This window comes from Carcharhinus amblyrhynchos, chromosome 21 (assembly GCF_965287045.1).
Source record: "Carcharhinus amblyrhynchos chromosome 21, sCarAmb.v2.hapA, whole genome shotgun sequence".
Taxonomy (NCBI): domain Eukaryota; kingdom Metazoa; phylum Chordata; class Chondrichthyes; order Carcharhiniformes; family Carcharhinidae; genus Carcharhinus; species Carcharhinus amblyrhynchos.
In genome coordinates this window covers 1,682,978-1,706,316 of record NC_137344.1, presented here as the reverse complement: position 1 = coordinate 1,706,316, position 23,339 = coordinate 1,682,978, and the positions used below count along the sequence as shown (strand labels likewise).

At 48.1% G+C, this 23,339-nt stretch overlaps 1 protein-coding gene across 1 annotated transcript; it reads right to left on the bottom strand.

Annotated features, from left to right (window-relative positions):
- Positions 1–2,646: 2,646 nt before the first annotated feature.
- Positions 2,647–12,665, bottom strand: wfikkn2a (info WAP, follistatin/kazal, immunoglobulin, kunitz and netrin domain containing 2a). Its single transcript, XM_080209260.1, has 2 exons — positions 11,971–12,665; positions 2,647–4,486 (listed from the first exon to the last, which is right to left on the bottom strand). Exons 1-2 carry the CDS (start codon positions 12,166–12,168, stop codon positions 2,975–2,977), a joined length of 1,710 nt encoding a protein of 569 aa, XP_080065386.1. The 5' UTR covers positions 12,169–12,665; the 3' UTR covers positions 2,647–2,974.
- Between the last annotated feature and the right edge of the window lie 10,674 nt (positions 12,666–23,339).

Below are 23,339 nucleotides of genomic sequence, written 5' to 3'. Positions count from 1 at the left end.
CCTCATTCCCTCCCCCACCGGTACACAGGAACAGCAGTGTGTGTCTACAAGATATATCTACATCGATAAGAACTGCAGAAATTCACTGAGGATTCTTCAATACCCACGACAAGATGGACAAGGACAGTAGACGAATGGGAACACCACCACTGGACCTCACACCATCCTGACCAGAGAAATTTAAGCCACTGAAGGAGTCTATTTAGCCCATCATGTCTGCATCAGTCAGGAGCAATACAGCCTCATGCTGCTTCCCAGCTCTCAGCCCTTAGCCATCTAGCTTAACATCATTCAAATGCATATCTAAGTACTTTCAAAGTGTGATGAGGGTTTCTGCATCTTCCACCCTTTCAGGCTGAGTGATCCGGAACCCTCTAAATAAAAAGATTTCCCCTTGAATCCCCTCTAAACCTCCTCCGAGCAGTATCACCGTTCCTTCATTGCCACAGGGTCAAAATGCTGGAACTCCTCCCCGCCCCACCCCATTAACAGCGCTGTGGGTTTACCTACACCTCAGGGACTGCACTGTTTCCAGAAGAAAACTCATCATCACCTTCTCGAGGGAGAATTAGTATTGGGCAATAAATGCTGACAGCACATAAATGACAATTTAAAAAGACAAAAGTGTGCAGCAGAATGGAGACAAACTCATGAATGTTTTATTAAGATTAAATAATCAGACAGATGGGCACTAGATGCAAGTGCAAATAAATAGTATTTACATAGTCATTGTAAATTCATTCACAGTAAAATCAAAACATTCTACAAATGGGTTTTTATTCGAATCAATTGTTGAACTATTTACAAACTCTCATCGTTACTACATCCAAATATGGGCAGGTCAATCCCAACCTTTGAATTTTTATTATCCCAAGGCAAGACTTCATTTGGGGGTGATAATTTCTTAAAGTCCAATGCTAGTTTATTAAGAAATTGTCTCTGATTTCGCATTCATCCCCAACGTCCCATCAAACATTCCCAGGACAGGTACAGCACGGGGTTAGATACAGAGTAAAGCTCCCTCTACACTGTCCCCCTATCAAACACTCCCAGGACAGGTACAGCACGGGGTTAGATACAGAGCAAAGCTCCCTCTACACTGTCCCCCCATCAAACACTCCCAGGACAGGTACAGCATGGGGTTAGATACAGAGTGAAGCTCCCTCTACACTGTCCCCCATCAAACACTCCCAGGACAGGTACAGCACGGGGTTAGATACAGAGTAAAGCTCCCTCTACACTGTCCCCCCATCAAACACTCCCAGGACAGGTACAGCATGGGGTTAGATACAGAGTAAAGCTCCCTCTACACTGTCCCTCATCAAACACTCCCAGGACAGGTACAGCACGGGGTTAGATACAGAGTAAAGCTCCCTCTACACTGTCCCCCCATCAAACACTCCCAGGACTGGTACAGCACGGGGTTAGATACAGAGTAAAGCTCCCTCTACATTATTCAACTATAATTTGATCATGTTGTTTAATTCTTGATGTGTGCTGTGTCCAGTATCTGTACGAGTTGAATTGATCTGAGTGCCAGTACCCTGTAATATTGTATCTTTGCTGGTTTGTTTAGTTTATGAATCTCTGTTTTACGGGACCTTCCGACTAGTATCCCCAGGAAGAGTAAGAGAGCTGACTGACAGAACTGCTATTGAATGAACACAGAAAATTACATTGATTGGAGGAGGGTGCCTGTCACTGGCTGCTGTCTCTCGTACCCTCTCACCACCCACCCATGCTCCCACCATCCCCTATACCCTGCAACCCCCATATCCTTCACCCACATACCCCTCACCCCCCCATATCACACCCCCATACCCTGCACCTCCATTTCCCTCATCCCCCCATGCCCTGCACCCCCCATACCACTCACCCCACATACCCTACATGCCCCATACCCCTCACCCCCATACTCCTCACCACCCCATACCCATCACCGCCTCATGTCCCTCACCCCCCATATCCCTCACCCCCATACCCCACAACCCCATCCTCCTCACCCCCATACCCCTCTCCCCTATACCCCTCAGCCCCCATACACCTCACTTCCCGATGCCCCTCACACCCCCATACTCTCACCCCTCATACACCTCACTCCCAATACTCCTCATCCCACCATACCCCAATCCCCCATACCCTGCACCCCTCCATACCCCTCACCCCCATACCCCTCACCGCCCATACGCCCTACCCCCCCCTCCATACCCTGCACCCTCCATATGCCGCACTCCACCCACCCTCATTGGCATTTCTGTCTTGAAGCAGGTGTGTAGAAGACTGGGCAGTAAGGTGTGTTAGTCATCACCTCACACTGGCCTGTTGAATGATTTTGTGCAGAGTGGTATTAGGGCTTGTACCATTGGTGAATCCAATCCTTGTTCCCATTCCTTACACAACTCGGGAATGTGGATATCCAATTTTTGGGGGGGGTTGAGTTTGCCATGTGACCCATTCCCGGCCACTCAGATGAGCCCTCACGGAATTAGTGACCTATCAGGAGTGCCGCCTGTCCAGGATGTACCCAGGAGCCTATGCTGTGTGCTAGAATGATGATGTCACGTCTCGGTCTACACCACATGGTGCCTGCGACTGTGAGGGTCTAATATTAAACACGTGACAAAAGAGGCAACTAAGAGACAGCAATAAGTATACAAGTATCTCCCTTTATTACATCCAGAATATCGGGGAAATCATCAGAATTCATGGAGCTTTAAACAGACAGAGTAATAAATGGTCGCTGTGCTAACACCATTGAGGGTTTTATTGTGTCATCATTAATGCCCATCAGAAAGAAATGATCTTGTAAATCATCAAAGATTTGACTTAAACATGTTGCAAGCATTAAAAATCTAGGAAGTTAAGTGCTTATTTAATTAGTTTGTCAAAAGTGAGATTTTTTCCAAAAAAACTTTTCATAAATGTATCTTCAATTTTGAAAGCACCTCTGCAGATAAACTGACCAATAGCAGCCCTATTGCAGCCCTGTCAGTTCCCTCAACAGGTCACACGTTTTCTTATCCTTCACCTCAAACAGTTTCTTGATGCGTTTCTCGTTGACAGTCCTCACAAAGCTGTGTGGTTGGAGGACTGCCATTCCATTGTGAACATCCCCCATGACAATGAGAGGACCATCTTCTGTGGTCATGTTGGGACACGGGCAATTCCAGTCCATGTTTAACAGCGTGATCTCCAGCACCTCACTGCCAAAGAACTGGAGGCCCATTTTTTCATCCTTCAGGACTCTGTCCACAGTAAACAACGCTCGGCCCGAATCTGTTTCTTCTGTCAATTCTGTCATGCGCCCAACAATCACATAGTCACTCTTGCAGTAGCTGGTGACTATCTTGAAGCGTGGTTTGCAGACTTTGCATTGCTGGCTCCTGGGGTAAGGACAGATTTCCTCGCAGGTCTCCCTGCTTTCAAAATTGTTTTCATTCCCACCACACCCTCCGTAGATGAAGGACTGGCATCGCTTCATCAGGCTGTTGTAAGCCCACCGGGGGTCCCAGACTTTGCAGGGACCCTGCAACGCTGGCAGGTTGCAGATGTTGACAGGTTCGTTCATGCAAGTTGACATGCAAGCCTCATAGGTTTCAAAGTGGTTCATGTTTCCGTCACAGCGTCCATAATTAAAGGTGAAGCAGTTGTTTTTCTTGGGGTCATAATACCACCTGATCTGATGCTCCCCACAGTTCTCTCGATCAGGCTGCTTCAAGCACTCTGCAGCTGGGATCTGAGTTGTGTTTGAGGAGCCCTGTCTCATCAGGTCTTCCCGTTTGATCACCGAGAGAGGGAAGTTTGCCCTGAGGAAGCCTCCGGCATTCCTGGCCGTGCAGGTGTAGATCCCAACATCTTGGAGTTGAGCGTTGTAAATGACCAGCTGCCCAATGTTGGTGACAACCACATTCCCATTGACGTGGTTGGGCCTCATGATGACGTTCTCCCTCTCATCCACCTCCTTTTCCCAAGTGATCTCAGGTCTGGGTCTCCCACTGACGTCACAGAGGAAGCTGACAGTGCCACCCACATATGTGGACTGGTGGATGGGATTGGAGAGCAGGGCTGGTGGCACCACGTCCTGGGAGGTGGTGAGTGAGTCTGCGGTGGTGGGATGGGCAGTGGTCTGCAATGTCATGGGGCTAGTGTGTGGCCAGGTGACCTGATGGGTGCAGGTGACCACAGTAAGGGTGATCCCCTTGGTGCATGCCTCAGCATCCATGTAGCATTTGTTGTAGTACGTCAGCCCATCAGAGGCACAGGTGAAGTGGGGCTCCTTCTCACACCTGTCCTTGCATTTACAGACCGGCTGCCCATCCCAGATATCACATTCAGAGCCCTGCTGGACACACATGAAGCGGTCACATGTGGCTCCCCTGGGCATGCCAACCGGTCCTTTCCGTCCTTTAATCGCCATGTATCTGGCAGCAACACAGCTCTTCATCCCACACACATTAGGACAACATTTCTCAAATGTTTCACAATCCTGAGTAAGAGAAGATAAAAAAAATCAATAAAACAGCTGGCTGTCAAAGACAACTTACATTTAGATGGTGCCTGGAATCTCGGAAAGACCTTCCAAGGTGATTTGCAGGAATGTAAACCAGACATGGTTAGATACAGAGTCACCGGTGAGTTTACCCTCTACCCTCCTTTCTCTGAATGCCAATGTTACCAGCGTGAATCAGAGGAGTGCTGGAGCCCCTCCATCATCCAATTACATCACTGAGACATAAGAAGACTTTAAAAAACGAGACAAGCCAGGAGATGAGTCTGTTTTGAGGCACCCACGCTGGCAGGGTCAGTTTTGTGTGAGATGATGCAAGTGTGGTAGAACTGCCAGTTCTTTGTTTCAATGGGAAAAGGGACCATCCAGTCCTGTGGATGAAGACAAAATACTGCAAACGCTGGAATCTGAAACAAAAACAGGAAATGCTGGAAAATCTCAGCAGGTCTGACAGCGTCTGTGGAGAGAGAACAGAGCCAATGTTCTGAGTCTGGGTGACCCAGAGATCTGACAAAGAGTCATCCAGACTCAAAACATTGGCTCAATTCTCTTTCTACAGATACTGCCAGACCTGCTGAGATTTTCCAGCATTTTCTGTTTTGGGATCCAATACTTATCCCATTTGGAAGTTAAAATAATCTTTCCAGGGTTATTTCCCAGGACAATCAGTCACTATCCCTCTGGCTGGATCGAAACATGGGTCATCCAACATCCCTGATTGGTAACTCCTCCCACCAACAATATAGAATCATAGAATCCCGACAGTGCAGAGGAGGCCATTCGGCCCACTGAGTCTGCACCAACAACAATCCCACCCAGGCCTATTTCCATAATCCCTATGCATTTACCTTAGCTAGTCCCCCTGACACTAAGGGTCAATTTAGCATGGCCAATACATCGAACCTGCACATCTTTGGAGTGTGGGAGGAAACCTGAGCATTCAGAGGAAACTCACACAGACATGGGGACAATGCCCCAAATCGACACAGATAGTGGCCTTGAGGCTGGAATTGAACTGGAGTCCCTGCCACTGTGTGCCGCAACAGGTCCACCTCAGACACCATTTCCCTGGCGCTGCACACAACCCTGGAACATCTAGATAACAAGGACACCTACGTCAGACTCCTATTTATTGACTAGAGCTCAGCCTTCAACACCATTATTCCCACAAAACTCAACTCCAAACTCTGTGGCTTGGGCCTCGGCTCCTCCCTCTGCGACGGGATCCTGAACTTCCTAACTCACAGACCACAATCGGTAAGGATAGGCAACAACACCACCTCCATGATCATCCTCAACACCAGTGCCCCACAAGACTGTTCCCAGCCCACTACTGTATTCCTTATACACCTTTGACTATGCGGCCAAATTCCCCTCCAATTCAATTTTCAAGTTTGCTGATGACACCATCGTAGTGGATCGGATCTCAAACAATGATGACACAGAGTACAGGAAAGGGATAGAGAATCTGGTGAACTGGTGCGGCAACAATAATCTCTCCCTCAATGTCAACAAAATGGAGGAGCTCATCATCGACTTCAGGAAGCGTAAAGGAGAACATGTCCCTGTCTACATCAACAGGGACGAAGTAGAAATGGTCAAGAGCTTCAAGTTTTCAGGTGTTCAGATCACCAACAACCTGTCCTGGTCCCCCCAGGCCCAGAGTTAAGAAAGCCTACCAATGCCGCTACTTTCTCAGAAAACCAAGGAAATTTGGCATGTCGGCTATGACTCTCACCAAAATTTACAAATGCACCACAGAAAGTATTCTTTCTGGTTGTACCACAGCTTGGTATGGGCTCCTGCTCTGCCCAAGACCACAAGGAACTACAAAAGGTCGTGAATGTAGCCCAATCCATCACACAAACCAGCCTCCCATCCTTGACTCTGTCTACACTTCCCGCTGCCTCGGGAAAGCAGCCAGCATGATTAAGGACACCCCCTGACACACCCCGGACATTCTCTCTTCCGCCTTCTTCTGGTGTGAAAAAGATACAAAAATCAAATGTCACGTGCCAACCAACTCAAGAACAGCTTCTTCCCTGCTGCCATCAGGCTTTTGAATGGACTTACCCTGCATTAAGTTGATCTTTAACTACACTCTAACTATGACTGTAACACTTCATTATGCTCTCTTCCGTATCCTTCTCTATGAACGGTATGCTTTGTCTATATAGCGCACAACAAACAATAAGTTTCACTGTATACTAATCCAACTGACAATAATAAATCAAATCAAACCCATACGCTTCACTGTCAGAGGGACAGTGCTGAGGGAGTGCCGCACTGTCAGAGGGTCAGTGCTGAGGGAGTGCCGCACTGTCAGAGGGTCAGTGCTGAGGGAGTGCCGCACTGTCAGAGGGTCAGTGCTGAGGGAGCGCTGCACTGTCAGAGGGTCAGTGCTGAGGGAGTGCCGCACTGTCAGAGGGTCAGTGCTGAGGGAGTGCCGCACTGTCAGAGGGTCAGTGCTGAGGGAGTGCCGCACTGTCAGAGGGTCAGTGCTGAGGGAGCGCTGCACTGTCAGAGGTCAGTGCTGAGGGAGTGCCGCACTGTCAGAGGGTCAGTGCTGAGGGAGCGCCGCACTGTCAGAGGGTCAGTGCTGAGGGAGCGCCGCACTGTCAGGGGGTCAGTGCTGAGGGAGTGCCGCACTGTCAGAGGGTCAGTGCTGAGGGAGCGCCGCACTGTCAGAGGGTCAGTGCTGAGGGATTGCCGCACTGTCAGAGGGTCAGTGCTGAGGGATTGCCGCACTGTCAGAGGGTCAGTGCTGAGGGAGTGCCGCACTGTCAGAGGGTCAGTGCTGAGGGAGCGCCGCACTGTCAGAGGGTCAGTGCTGAGGGAGTGCCGCACTGTCAGAGGGTCAGTGCCGAGGGAGCGCCGCACTGTCAGAGGGTCAGTGCTGAGGGAGCGCCGCACTGTCAGAGGGTCAGTGCTGAGGGAGTGCCGCACTGTCAGAGGGTCAGTGCTGAGGGAGCGCCGCACTGTCAGAGGGTCAGTGCTGAGGGAGTGCCGCACTGTCAGAGGGTCAGTGCTGAGGGAGCGCCGCACTGTCAGAGGGTCAGTGCCGAGGGAGTGCCGCACTGTCAGAGGGTCAGTGCTGAGGGAGTGCCGCACTGTCAGAGGGTCAGTGCTGAGGGAGTGCCGCACTGTCAAAGGGTCAGTGCTGAGGGAGTGCCGCACTGTCAGAGGGTCAGTGCTGAGGGAGTGCCGCACTGTCAGAGGGTCAGTGCTGAGGGAGTGCCGCACTGTCAGAGGGTCAGTGCTGAGGGAGCGCCGCACTGTCAGAGGGTCAGTGCTGAGGGAGTGCCGCAGTGTCGGAAGTGACATGTTTTGGATGAAATATTAAACCAATCAACTCCAGGTCATTGTCCAGGTACTACAGAAATAACCATTGATCACACAGATAGACCAGCTGCTGTACAACTCTGTATAATCTCCATGCCATCTCACCAGAGGTTTACATAACACTGAATGTGGGTAACTTGTTTCTCTCACACTCTGACTTCCCAATCTGACAGTTGATTGTGTAGAACCAGCTCTTAGTGCAGAGTGAGAGATCGGGCATTCACATCAATCCATACACATTGTCAGCACGTCCCAAAGTGATTTACAATCACTGTTTGAGATGGAGTCTGTCAGCAGCTAATTTGCACAAAGATCCCACAAACACCACTGTGGGCCTAACCAAAGAATCCGATTTTGTGAAGTTGAATCAGGGATGAATGTTTTCCATGATGCTGACAATAACTCACCGGGGGCCACAATCTCATCTCATCAGCACCTTCCGGCCTTCCTGGGATGGCAGAGGAAATTTTGGTTTAATGTTTCATCCAAAACAATGCATGCCCAACAGTGTGGCACTCCCTCAGCACTGACCCTCTGACAGTGCGGCACTCCCTCAGCACTGACCCTCTGACAGTGCGGCACTCCCTCAGCACTGACCCTCTGACAGTGCGGCACTCCCTCAGCACTGACCCTCTGACAGTGCGGCACTCCCTCAGCACTGACCTTCTGACAGTGCGGCACTCCCTCGGCACTGACCCTCTGACAGTGCGGCACTCCCTCAGCACGGACCCTCTGACAGTGCGGCACTCCCTCAGCACCGACCCTCTGACAGCGCAGCACTCCCTCAGCACTGACCCTCTGACAGTGCGGCACTCCCTCAGCACCGACCCTCTGACAGTGCGGCACTCCCTCAGCACTGACCCTCTGACAGTGCGGCAGTCCCTCAGCAGTGACCCTCTGACAGTGCGGCACTCCCTCAGCACTGACCCTCTGACAGTGCGGCGCTCCCTCAGCACTGACCCTCTGACAGTGCGGCGCTCCCTCAGCACTGACCCTCTGACAGTGAGGCGCTCCCTCAGCACTGACCCTCTGACAGTGCGGCGCTCCCTCAGCACTGACCCTCTGACAGTGCGGCGCTCCCTCAGCACTGACCCTCTGACAGTGCGGCACTCCCTCGGCACTGACCCTCTGACAGTGCGGCACTCCCTCAGTACTGACCCTCTGACAGTGCGGCACTCCCTCAGCACTGACCCTCTGACAGTGCGGCGCTCCCTCAGCACTGACCCTCTGACAGTGCGGCACTCCCTCAGCACTGACCTTCTGACAGTGCGGCACTCCCTCGGCACTGACCCTCTGACAGTGCGGCACTCCCTCAGCACGGACCCTCTGACAGTGCGGCACTCCCTCAGCACTGACCCTCTGACAGTGCGGCACTCCCTCAGCACCGACCCTCTGACAGTGCGGCACTCCCTCAGCACCGACCCTCTGACAGCGCAGCACTCCCTCAGCACTGACCCTCTGACAGTGCGGCACTCCCTCAGCACCGACCCTCTGACAGTGCGGCACTCCCTCAGCACTGACCCTCTGACAGTGCGGCAGTCCCTCAGCAGTGACCCTCTGACAGTGCGGCACTCCCTCAGCACTGACCCTCTGACAGTGCGGCGCTCCCTCAGCACTGACCGTCTGACAGTGCGGCGCTCCCTCAGCACTGACCCTCTGACAGTGAGGCGCTCCCTCAGCACTGACCCTCTGACAGTGCGGCGCTCCCTCAGCACTGACCCTCTGACAGTGCGGCGCTCCCTCAGCACTGACCCTCTGACAGTGCGGCACTCCCTCGGCACTGACCCTCTGACAGTGCGGCACTCCCTCAGTACTGACCCTCTGACAGTGTGGCACTCCCTCAGTACTGACCCTCCGACAGTGCGGCGCTCCCTCGGAATACATTGAAATTTTTAGCCTAGAATCTGTGTTTACGGATGTAATTGCGGATTAATGTACAACCTTTGGGATAGAGATGGGAATGTTACCCACTGAGCCGCAGTTAGTAATGAAAAGTGGGAAAATATTCACATTTTCCCATCCCGCCCTTATAAATCTCTCCCAGAGAAATGGTTCAATCTAATTATTAGTATATTTATAATATCACCCAGTAGCTCACCACAGCCAGTACAACAAGATTAAATACACATCTGGTCATTTTCACATCCTCTCCCCTGAATGTGCCGTCTGTTGGTCCAATATGTTGAGAGAGGACATCACAGCCCTGTCCATTCCACCTGCCCATCTGCTGTCCACCCACCTGCAGCAGCCTGTCTGATCTTTCCACTCACTCAGCCCCTTCTCACTTTTGCTGCCACCCCGGGTGAGATTAGTTAAGTCAACATTAGCAGGGAGAGGGCTTGCTCTGTGTGGCTCAGTTACAGCTCTCACCCCTTACACACCAAACCTCTCTCCATTTCTCACTGCCGGTGAACTTTCACAATATTTTCCTCTGCAGGATTCTGCCTGTGGAGCATTGCAATGATTAGCAGTCTGACTGATGTCAATAATGAAAGAGGACAGTGCAGAAAGAGACTCTACCAAACTCAGATAGTCCTGGAACTCTGCTCTTTCCCCAATTCCCAGCAACTGTTTTCTCTTTTGAGTACTTATCCCATTGCCTTTTGAAAGGAGTTGTGTGAATCTGCCTCTCTCACGCTCTCACTGTGAGAGACCCGACTCACCGGCTGTCTAACAGTTTCCCTCAAGTTGCCTCTACACCTTCAGTCGGCGTCCTCTCTGTTTATCAATCCTCCAGACACTGGAAACAGCTTCACTTCAATTTAAACCTTTCCTGTTTTTAACCCCCTGGACCAGGTCTGCTGTTGCCTTTCTCCGCAATAAGAAAAGTAACTCCAGTTTTTCCATTATTCAGGTAACGCCGTCAAATGTTCCACAAACCCTTCTAACAAACCGCTCTGTACGCTCTCCAAACTTTTCCTGATTGCTGTGCCAGGATTAAACATTACATCCTAGCTCACGGTTTACACAATTCAGGGCACCTTCCTCCACTTTATCCTCTGTGCCTCTATTTATAAAGCCCAGGATCCCAGCTGGAACTGAAACTCTATTGATTTAAGCACAAACAGCCCCGCTTCTACCTTCTTCATGAACCAATTTTAAACTTGCATCATTCGCCTAGCGTTGCCTCGCCTCATTCTCCCCACTGAAAGTTATCCCCTCACAATTCAGTGCATTTCAATTGATTCTGGTGAACTCCATTCCAGCAGCTCAGTCCTGTCCTCACTCTCTGCCATCCTCACATCCACCGAGCTTTGTAACATCTTCAAACTTCAAAACTGTGCCTGTGCCCCTGAGGAAATTATCAATGAAGATCAAAATAAAACGGCAATGTTTCTAACTCTGAACCCTGGAGGACACCGATGTCCTTTCTCCAATCGAAAAACAGCCATTTATCAGAACTCTGTACTGATCCCTCCAGCAATCTTGTATCAGAGACTGTTCTGGGCAGAAGGTTCCTGACTCGGGGAGTTTTCTACCTGCGAGTTTTCCACTAGCCTTTGACAATCGGTGACTAAACGCTGCCAATTTCAGGCAAAGTTAGGGGAATTGAAGATAAGAATAAAGCCAGTTAGTGAATGTGTCCCGCCTGGAAAATGCTGCTCCATCCGTGAGGGAAAAGCCAAGGATTCTGCTAACCTGCAGCTGAAATTCGAAATTGATCAGGAGCAGGAAATCTGGGTAAAGGGAGAAGTCAAACTGTTTTAAAAAACCTCAATTTTAAGTTGGATAAAACACACAGGGAATAGAAATTATCCCAGAAACCTGTACATCCCAAAACCTTTCCAATCCTGGGAATTTTCTCCTAAGTACAGAAGGCAAAAGTGATGGAAATTGGGAATGAATAGGGTTCGTGAATCAGGCAATAACTTGGGAAAAAAAGGTCAAACTTTGATATTTCCCACCCCCTGCACACAAACCCCAAGGAGCATCTGACCACGGGATATATCCCCAATTCAAATGTCATTACCCCCTTCATAAACTGACATCAAATAACATTGTATTTCTCATGCTGAGGTTCCAACCCATCACTAACTAGTGTCTCTACTTATCTCATACATTTGCAACATAACTTTCCCAGTTTGGGTAGAAAAGAAAGATAATTTGGAGCTGAATGTTACCTGGTCCGTCTCACACTCCCGGGAGCAGGTACTCTGAGCGTCCACCCACAGACTGGGACTCATCTCATTGGGACAGATCCCAGCATGAGAGTACTTCATCCGTGACACTGCCACACTCTCAACAGGTAAAGGAAGCAAAGCAAAGAGAACAAGTCCCAGCGACATCCATATCCTCCCAGTCAACAGAATCCAACTCATGATGGTGATTGCTAGATGGTTAAAGCTTCAACCTAGATCAATAATGTGAAGAAAACTTCTGATTTCTCATTAATGATGCCTCCCTCTCTCCCCTCTCCCTACCCTATACCTCCCTCTCTGTCACTAGCCTTCTCTGTCCCTCTCACAATTTCTCTCTCTGTTGCTCTCTGTCACTATCTATTTTAACTATCTCTCTCTGTCTCTTTCACTATCAATCTCTCTGTTCTTTCTCTCTCTCTGTTTCTCTGACTCTCTCTGTCACTATCTGTTTAACTGTCTCTCCCTCTCTCCGTCTCTGTACCACCAAGGCTGCTCCAGTCTAACTGCACAGGATTATTGAGTTTTAGCTCCTCCTGATTTTTGCAGAAAAGCGAATAGTTAATGAGATTTCCTATCACTCTGCCCTATTTATATACTGCCCTCAGCAGAATCAGTCTGGATGAAGCCTGACATTCTCCGTGACCGACCCACTCACAGCCTCTTGGTGACAGTAACAAATTGGTGCTGCAAAAGTTGGAAATAGTTGAAAGAACTTGAACACGTGCCTGTGTAAAGTTGGGACTGTATCGGGAGGGGGAGGTGGTGAGACATCCCCCTACTCGTCACTGAGAACAACCTTCCAGACAGAGTAGTGAACCCCCAGCCCCAATGTGTAATAACAGGTCGATCTATACAGATGAAACTTAACTCCAGCTGCATTCCACAGGGGTCCTTCCGTTCCACATTGTTCAAAAACACTCACTCCGGCAAGAATTATCAAACAAGTTCCATATTTGTCTGACTCAGGGAAAAGTTAACAACAGGAATTGTTTTATTAATGGAATAGGAAAAGACACCGTATAAACTGTGGCATTGTAAAGGATTAAACATTCCAGATAACGCAGCAATGCTCATTCATTCTTACAATATTATTCATATCATCAACTCTCATCATTTTATCCAGACCGACCAAAAACCACAACAGTCACTGGGGTACGGGTCCCACACACTGACCCTCACTGGGGTACGGGTCCCACACACACTGATTCTCACTGGGGTACGGGTCCCACACACACTGACTCTCACTGGGGTACGGGTCCCACACACACTGACTCTCACTGGGGTACAGGTCCCACACCCACTGACTCTCACTGGGGTACGGGTCCCACACACACTGACTCTCACTGGGGTACGGGTCCCACACACACTGACTCTCACTGGGGTACGGGTCCCACACACTGACTCTCACTGGGGTACAGGTCCCACACCCACTGACTCTCACTGGGGTCCCACACACACTGACTCTCACTGGGGTACGGGTCCCGCACACACTGACTCTCACTGGGGTACGGGTCCCACACACTGACTCTCACTGGGGTACGGGTCCCACACACTGACTCTCACTGGGGTACGGGTCCCACACACACACTGACTCTCACTGGGGTATGGGTCCCACACACACTGACTCTCACTGGGGTACGGGTCCCACACACACACTGACTCTCACTGGGGTACGGGTCCCACACCCACTGACTCTCACTGGGGTACGGGTCCCACACACACTGACTCTCACTGGGGTCCCACACACACTGACTCTCACTGGGGTACGGGTCCCACACACACTGACTCTCACTGGGGTACAGGTCCCACACACACTGACTCTCACTGGGGTACGGGTCCCACACACACTGACTCTCACTGGGGTATGGCTCCCACACACTCTGACTCTCACTGGGTTACGGGTCCCACACACACACTGACTCTCACTGGGGTACGGGTCCCACACACACTGACTCTCACTGGGATACGGGTCCCACACACACTGACTCTCACTGGGGTACGGGTCCCACACACACTGACTCTCACTGGGGTACGGCTCCCACACACACTGACTCTCACTGGGGTATGGGTCTCACACACACTGACTCTCACTGGGGTACAGGTCCCACACACACTGACTCTCACTGGGGTACGGGTCCCACACACACACTGACTCTCACTGGGGTACGGGTCCCACACACACTGACTCTCACTGGGATACGGGTCCCACACACACTGACTCTCACTGGGGTACGGGTCCCACACACACTGACTCTCACTGGGGTACGGGTCCCACACGCACTGACTCTCACTGGGGTACGGCTCCCACACACACTGACTCTCACTGGGGTATGGGTCTCACACACACTGACTCTCACTGGGGTACAGGTCCCACACACACTGACTCTCACTGGGGTACGGGTCCCACACACACTGACTCTCACTGGGGTACGGGTCCCACACACACTGACTCTCACTGGGGTACGGGTCCCACACACACTGACTCTCACTGGGGTACGGGTCCCACACACACTGACTCTCACTGGGGTATGGGTCCTACACACACTGACTCTCACTGGGGTACGGGTCCCACACACACTGACTCTCACTGGGGTACGGGTCCCACACACACTGACCCTCACTGGGGTACGTTCCCACACACACTGACTCTCACTGGGGTACAGGTCCCACACACACACTGACTCTCACTGGGGTACGGGTCCCACACACACTGACTCTCACTGGGATACGGGTCCCACACACACTGACTCTCACTGGGGTACGGGTCCCACACACACTGACTCTCACTGGGGTACGGGTCCCACACGCACTGACTCTCACTGGGGTACGGCTCCCACACACACTGACTCTCACTGGGGTATGGGTCTCACACACACTGACTCTCACTGGGGTACAGGTCCCACACACACTGACTCTCACTGGGGTACGGGTCCCACACACACTGACTCTCACTGGGGTACGGGTCCCACACACACTGACTCTCACTGGGGTACGGGTCCCACACACACTGACTCTCACTGGGGTACGGGTCCCACACACACTGACTCTCACTGGGGTACGGGTCCCACACACACTGACCCTCACTGGGGTACAGCCAGAATATAATAACACAGGAAATAGGAGCTTGAATTAGCCATTCAGCTCTACCAGACAATTTGGCCTTTCAACAGTTCAGGAAACTTTTTCACATTGCTTCTGTGTAGTGACGATCTGAGTAGCAATAGCACAATGTTGCCATCAGCCCAAATCGACTTTTTGTCTACCTTACAACAAAGCAAAATGCAACGTCACCTCTGTATGTCATACATCTCAATGATTGGCTGATCGAATCAAACAGATGCTCCTTCAGTTATGATAGGAACAAACTACTGCAGAAACAGGAGATCTGAAATAAATCCAGAAAAACACAGCAGGTGTGGCAGCATCTGTTGGGAGAGAAATAGAGTTAACATTTTGAGTCGAACACCATACTTCTTTTGGGCTATTCATAATTCTACAGCCCATGCTTGCAAATCCCAAAACAAAATGTTGACTGTTTGATTTAATTCTGTGATTGGGCAGCACTTACTGGACAACCCTGAATGTGCTAATAGCTAAACTAACAACCAATTCAGGACAATCAGTCAAACTGCTAATCTGACTTATTTACACTTATTGGAAGCAATATTTATTCACACGCAGGAAACCGTATTCTGCCAGCACAAGGAATAATTTCGAGCCGAGCACATTTTATGAATTATTTGGGTGCTTGTGGAGTCTATCATTCCCTATTCTTTTCTCCATGGCAATGAGTTGACCAATCAGAATTTATTTGCCAACCAATCAGCAACTTCTTCTCTTGCAGTATAAATGATGATTTTTTTGGAATTTGACATTCCAGTGTGTGTGCAGTTTTGGGCGCCGCACCTGCGCAAGGATATTTTGGCCCTGGAGGGAGTGCAGAGGAGGTTTACTAGGCTGATACCGGAGTTGAGGGGATTGAGCTATGAGGAGAGGCTGAATAAACTAGGCTTGTACTCGTTAGAGTTTAGAAGAATGAGGGGAGATCTCATTGAGACGTATAAGATGATGAATGGGATGGATAGGATAGAGGTGGAGAGACTCTTCCCGCTCAAAAAAGACAGTAGGACTAGGGGGCACAGCCTCAAGATAAAGGGGAGGCGGTTTAGAACGGAGTTGAGGAGGAACTTCTTCACTCAAAGGGTGGTGAATCTCTGGAATTCTCTGCCCGTTGAAGTGGTGGAGGCTGCCTCGCTAAATATTTTTAAGAAGCGGGTTGATGGGTTTTTGATAAGAGAAGGGATTAAGGGTTATGGGGAGAGGGCGGGAAAGTGGAACTGAGCCACGACAGATCAGCCATGATCTTATTGAATGGCGGGGCAGGCTCGAAGGGCTGGATGGCCTACTCCTGCTCCTATTTCTTATGTTCTTATGTGTCCTGATGGGTGCAAAATGAACAGTTTCCATTGTGTGTCTTCTCAGCAAGACTGAAGTTTAGTGAACCTTCACTGTGTTCCTGCTTGGGTGTGTATGTCCTTCCCTGAGAAAGGAGGTTCAGTATTCCAGGTGTAATCTCACCTTTGGGCTGTCAAGTTGTAGTAAACTTCATTCAAATACTCCAGTTTCTTCAGAACAAAATCTACAGATCATTTCCCTTCCTAACTGCAATTGTGATTCACGTTTGACATCCAGGCCCCTTAAGTTAAAGCACTTCAAAACCCCTAACCATTCAAAAAAAAATTCTGTATCTTTATTTTTCTTATCAAAATGGGTAGCTTCACATTTTCCCAGGTTACATTCCACCTGTCGTGTTCTTGCCCCTGATCTTCTGCCTTCCCTCTGCAACCTCTTTGCATCTTCCTCGCTACTAACTTGCTGCCATCAGCAATTGTGAACACACTCCACTTCCTTCTCTCACTCAACTCATGAATATAGATTGCAAATAGCTGAGGCTCAAGTACTGATCTCTGTGGCACTCCATAGTTACGGCCTGCCACCCTGAACATTTCTGTTTGCAGACCATTAACTACTCCTCAATCCATGCTAACATTTTACTCCAATGCCACGAGCTCTCACTTTGTGTAATAACTCCTTTTCTGACATCTTATGGATTGATTTTTGAAAATCCACCAAAGTTACATCCACTCATTCCCCCCCGCCCTTATCCAGTTACCCCCTCAAAAAATACTAACACAATGATTAAACATGATTTTCCTTCTATAAATCTGTGTTGGCTTTACCTGTTGGTGATTTTCCGGAAATCACATCCCCAGTATTCCAGCATTTTACCTACAGCTGCTTTGGAGCTAACTTAAGTAAAGTACATTTATTAATCACAAGTAAGGCTTACATTAACACTGCAATGAAGTTACTGTGAAATTCCCGCACTTACCACACTCTGGCACCTGTTTGGTTCAATGCACCCAACCTGCACGTCTTTCAGACTGTGGGAGGAAACTGGAGCACCCGGAGGAAACCCACACAGACACAGGGAGAATGTTTAAACTCCACACTGACAGTAACCCAAGCCAGGAATCGAACCCAGGTCCCTGGCACTGTGGGGCAGCAGTGCTAACCACTGTGCTACCATACCACCCTGTCTTATAACTCCCCATTCCTTTGTTCCTTCTCTCTGTAATAGCAGATTTCTGTTAACTTCCAATCCTTGGGGCACAGTGACTAGTACTGCTGCCTCACAGTGCCAGGGACCCAGGTTCACTTCAGGCATTGGCTCACTGTCTGTGCGAAGTCTGCACATTCTCCCTGTGTCTGCGTAGGTTTCTTCCGGGTGTTCTGGTTTCCTCCCACAGCCTAAAGATTGATTGGTTAGATAGATTAACCATTTAAATTGGCCCTTAGTGTCACGGGGATTAGCAGGGTAATACATCGAGATATGGGGGTAGGACCTGGTTGGGATTGTTGTCAGTACATGTTTGATGGGCTGAATGGCCTCCTGGTTCTATGAACTGTTTGAGAATCAACAGAATTCTGGAAGATCAAAACCTCTGCATCCACCTTTTTCACAAATCCTCAGGTCCAGAGGATTTGAGTCACTTTGCCTCTGAATTTCTCAGGTGCCATTTCTTACCTTGATTTCTTTAAGTTCTGCAATTTGACTAGATTTTTCATTCTCCATTCATTCCGAGATGTTATGATATCATATTTTCACATATGATAGATACAAAGTAGTTGTTTAATGTCCCTGACATTTCATTACTCAAACTCATTACAAAATGCTATCATATTATGATCATTCTTCCCTGGAGACCCTTTCACTACAAATTAACACTTTCTCATTGCACAACACTGCATTCAAAAGAATCCATTCCCTAGATGGTTTCTTAAAGTAGAAACAGGAAATGATGGATAAACTCAGCAGGTCTGGCACCTTCTATGGAAAGAGAAACAGAGTTAACGTTTCAATTCTATACAACTCTTCTGCAGATCCATACAGACTCAAAACATTTACTCTGTTTCTGTCTCCACAGTTGCTGCCAGACCTGCTGATTTTTTCCAGCATTTCCTGTTTTTATTTCCAATTTTCATCATTCCCATTATTTTGCTTTTATTTTGGTTCCTTGACATTCCAATCTAGAAACTATCATGTCTATGTTCCATGAACTTTTCTTCCACACTATTCATCTAAATTTGGTTTGCCCAATCTGTTCAAGACTGAATTTTGCCCTGATTATTGTATTTTCCTTGCTACATGTGCTCTACCTTCCAGATTTATACTCTGCCGACCTTTCCATTACGGTTAGAGGTTGATATGTAACCAAAACCTGGTGTTGTTTTTTGCCCTTTGCTATTTCTTAGTTCAATCTAAACTGTTTCAGCTCTTGATTTTTCCAAGCTAAGACCTTTTTCTCTCTCTTTATCCCATCCTTCATTATTATAGTTACCCTTTCTCTGTTTTCAATTTGTCTATCTCATTCTCATATTTAGTTCCTAATCTTGGTCACTTTGCAACGACGTCATCCTTCAGCCTTCTCTTTACCCAAATTCTGATATGTATATCCCCACATTCCTGATGTCAACACTGATAATCTTCTTCACACTCTCTTCAGGGCCTCTCCACCTGTTTTATGACCAGAACTATACATACTTCTCAGGGTTTTAATTTTGGTTTCAATTCTATCCCTCCACAAAGCCTCATGCTTCATTTGTTTTTAATTTCTTATTTATTTGCATCTCTACTTCGGGGATTTGTATATTTGTACCCCCAGGTCCTTTTGTTTCTCTAGCCCATTTAGATTCTTGATCTCTAAATAACGTGACTTCCTTATTTTTCTTGCTAAATTGTAGTATCTCACAACTCATTTGCCAATTGTATTCCCATTTGGAAAGCTTGTTAATATCTTCTTCTATTTGTTGCCTAGGCCCCAAGCTTTGCCTCTCTACCTCACTTTCCTCCTTCAAAGTTCATGGTGGGAGACATAGGAGGGATGTCCGAGGTAGATTCTTTACTCAGGGAGTGGTTGGGGTGTGGAATGCACTGCCTGCTGTGATAGTGGAGTCGGACACTTTAGGAACTTTCAAGCGGTTATTGGATCGGCACATGGAGCACTCCAGAATGATAGGGAGTGGGATAGCTTGATCTTGGGATTGGACATAGCTCAGCACAACATCGAGGACCGAAGGGCCTGTACTGTGCTGGAATGTTCTATCTTCTATGTAAGCCCCTCCTTAAACCTACCTCTTCGACCAAGCTATTGGTCACCTGACTGAATAGCTCCCTCTGTGTGATATTTTGTTTTCTAACACTCCTGTGAAGTATCTTGGGAGGTTTCATCGTGTAAAGAAGCTACATCAATACAACTTGTTTTTGTCATTGTGCCGTTTGCCTCAGTATTGGCTCCACCCCCACATGTTATATCATCTGCAATTTTAGAAATTGTGATTTTGATTCCAAAGTCTAAATTGGGAATATAAACTTTGACCAGAGGACCCGATACTGACCCCTGTGGAATGTCACTTCCCATCTTTGCCATTCTGATTAACTATCTTTTAACCCTTTCACTCTCTGCTTTCTGTTTAAAACCAGCCAGTGATTCATTCTGACACTTATCTTCCTGACTCCACATTTTCTGACTTTATTCATTAATCTAATATGATTCACCTTGTTGAAGATCTTTTTGAAATTGATTTTTGTTAAATCTACTGCATTTCCCTGGCCTGCTGCTGTGGGGGTGGGTGGGGTGGGGATGGCGGGGGGTGGGGGGGGGGGGGGGGAGGGGGTGGTCACAAGAAGGGAAACTGCAGGGGCTCTGACCCAAATTTTCAATTCCTCTCTGGCCATGGGGGAGGTGTCAGATGGCTGGAGAACAGCTAATACGGTCCCGCTATTTAAGAAGGGTTGTAGAGACAAACCAGGGAAGTACACTACAGACCAGTGAGCCTCATGTCTCACTTCTGAAGGAGAGCGTTCCTCTCCACTTGGAGAGGCAAAGCTTGATCAGGGATAGACAGCATGGTTTCGTCAGAGGGAGGTCACGCCTAACAAATTTGACTGAATTTTTTGAGGAGGTGACCAGGTGTGTAGATGAGGGTGGTGCAGTCGATGTAGTTTATATGGATTTCAGCAAAGCCTTTGACACAAGGGAGATTTGTAAAGAAGGTATATTCATGTGGGATACAGGGTAATTTGATAAAGTGGATTCAAAATTGGCTCAGTCGTTGGAGACAGAGGGTGATGAGAGAGGCTGCTTTAGTGACTGGAAGCCAGTGTCCAGTGGCGTATCACAGGGTCTTCTATTATTTGTCATTTATATTAATAACATAGATGAGCACATGGGGGGTAGCATTAGTAAGTTTTTAAATGATACAAAGATTGGCTGGGTGGTTAACTGTGAGATTGAGCTATATGAAGATATAGATGGAACGGTCAAATGGCCAGATACATGGCCACTGGAATTTAACTCTGAAAAGTGCGAGGTGATGCATTTTGGAAGGAGTAATTTGACAAGGAAGTACTCAATGAATGGTAGGATTCTAGGAAGAAATGAGGAACAAAGGGACCTTGGTGTCTTTGTCCACAGACCTCTGAAAGCAGAAGGGCATGTTAGTAAGAGGGTGAAAAAGGCATATGGGACACTTGCCTTCATCAATCGAGGCACAGATTATAAAAGCAGGGAAGTCATGTTGGAGTTGTATAGAACTTGGGTGACGCCACAGCTGGAGCACTGTATCGTTCTGGTGGCCACATTATCGGAAGGATGTGATTGCACTGGAGGGGGGTGCAGGGGAGATTCACCAGGATGCTGCCTGGGATGGAACATTTAAATTGAGAAGAGAGGTTGGAAAGGCTTGGGGCGTTTTCACTGGAGCAGAGAAGACTGAGGGGTGCCCTGATTGAGGCGCATGAGATTATGAGGGACACGGACAGAGCGGATAAGGAGCAGCTGTTCCCCTTAGTTGAAGAATCAGTCACGAGGGGACGTAGGTTCAAGGTGAGGGGCAGGAGGTTCGGGGGGATGTGAGGAAAAACTTCTTTACCCAGAGGGTGGTGACCGTTGGGGATGCGCATCCTGGGAGGGTGGGGGAGGCGGGACACCTCACATCCTTTAAAAAGTACCTGGATGAGCACTTGGCACATGATAACATTCAGGGCTATGGGCCGAGAGCTGGTGGATGGGATCAGGTGAGAAGTCAGGTGTTTCTCATCTGTTGGTGCCGACTCGATTGGGTGAAGGGCCCCCTTCTGCACTGTATGATTCTGATCCCAAGAATTTGGTCAAATAAGAGTTTCCTTTTTGAAATCCATGTTGACTATTCTTTATGCTATATTTCTTTGCGAGCTGTTTTTCTATTTTCTCTAGCAGTAAAGATTCCATCAGTTTTTGGAACACTGATGTTAAACTGTCTGGTCTATAATTCCCTGGACATGTTCTGTCCCCTTCTTAAGTATAGGAATGACATTAGTTGTCTGGCACTACACCTTATTCTAATGAATTATTAAATATGTTTCCTTTGCTATCTCTTGTCTAGATTCTTTTGAAATGCAGGGATGTAATCTGTCTGGATCAGATTCTATCCTCTTTGACTTTGATTACTTTACTTAATAGTTTCCTCTTCTTTATTTTAAAAGCTCATTTCTAATCTTATCTCCACCTGTCCTGTTTCCTGTTTAAATACTGAAGTAAAGTCGTTTTTTTCATATTCCTGCTATTTGTCTATCATTGTGAAATTATTCTGGCCATCATTAGAATCACTCCGTTCCATCACAACTTTACTTCTCTAATTTATCTGCCTGTAAAATATTTGATTGTTTTGCTTTATGTTCCTCACTAATTTATTTCCATGCTAACTCTTTACTCTCCAAATTGATATTTGACTTCTCTTTAATTTCAACATGTTATCCCTCGTCATGCCATTCCCACCCTGCTGAACTCATACTCAGTTTATGTCTTCTTATCCTCAATGTTTTTACTTATCCATGGCTTCTTTTGGTGCTTCATTGTTCTAATTTTTTTACTGAGATGTATTTTTCCCGCAGGGTTGATCACTGTTTTAAATCTTTCCCATTGATATCCAACATTGCTCTAAAACAATATTCTTGCCCATTTTGTTTACCCCAGTCCTATTCTCAGGCCCCAACAACAGCTTTTCTCCAATCTATTAACCTGGCCATCATTATATTTGTGCCTTAACCAGTTATTTTCTTGAGGCATATTATATTGTGGTCACTATTACCAAGATATTCCCCCCATTTTACTCCTCATATCTTCTCCGGTTCCTTCCCCATTGTTAGATCCTCAAGTCGGGCCTTTGCCAAACTGGGTGAAAATCAAGTACTTTGCACATCATAGGAACTCCATTCCAATATTCCCTAAGGTCAGAGGGCTCAGTTGGCTGGACTGTTGGTGAGTGATATCAACAACATGGGTTCAATTCTCAGCCTTGCCTGAAGTGTGGTGATCCTCAGGTTAAATCACCAGCAGCCAGCCTATGGTTATCTGGTTCTATGGTGACATTAACTTTACCCTCCACTCTGTCCAGGTAATAATTTAAATCAGCCATAATTAACATCCCTAGTTTTTCACTCAATTCCTTAATTTTTCTGCATATTTCTTCCTCAAGCTCCCTTTCAGTATGAGCTAGTCTGTAAACACCACCTATTAACGTGACTGATCCTTCACTATCACTAACCTCTATCTATCTGGATTGAGGCAGCGCTGCACTGTCAGAGGGTCAGTGCTGAGGGAGTGCCACACTGTCAGAGGGTCAGTGCTGAGGGAGTGCCGCACTGTCAGAGGGTCAGTGCTGAGGGAGTGCCGCACTGTCAGAGGGTCAGTGCAGAGGGAGTGCCGCACTGTCAGAGGGTCAGTGCTGAAGGAGTGCCGCACTGTCAG

Bases quoted from the DNA above. Each gene is read 5' to 3' on its own strand.
- wfikkn2a (XM_080209260.1), bottom strand. From the start codon at position 12,168: ATGAGTTGGATTCTGTTGACTGGGAGGATATGGATGTCGCTGGGACTT. The intron at 4,487-11,970 runs GTAACATTCAGC...TCTCTTACTCAG, and splicing joins GGGAGTGTGAGACGGACCAG to GATTGTGAAACATTTGAGAA.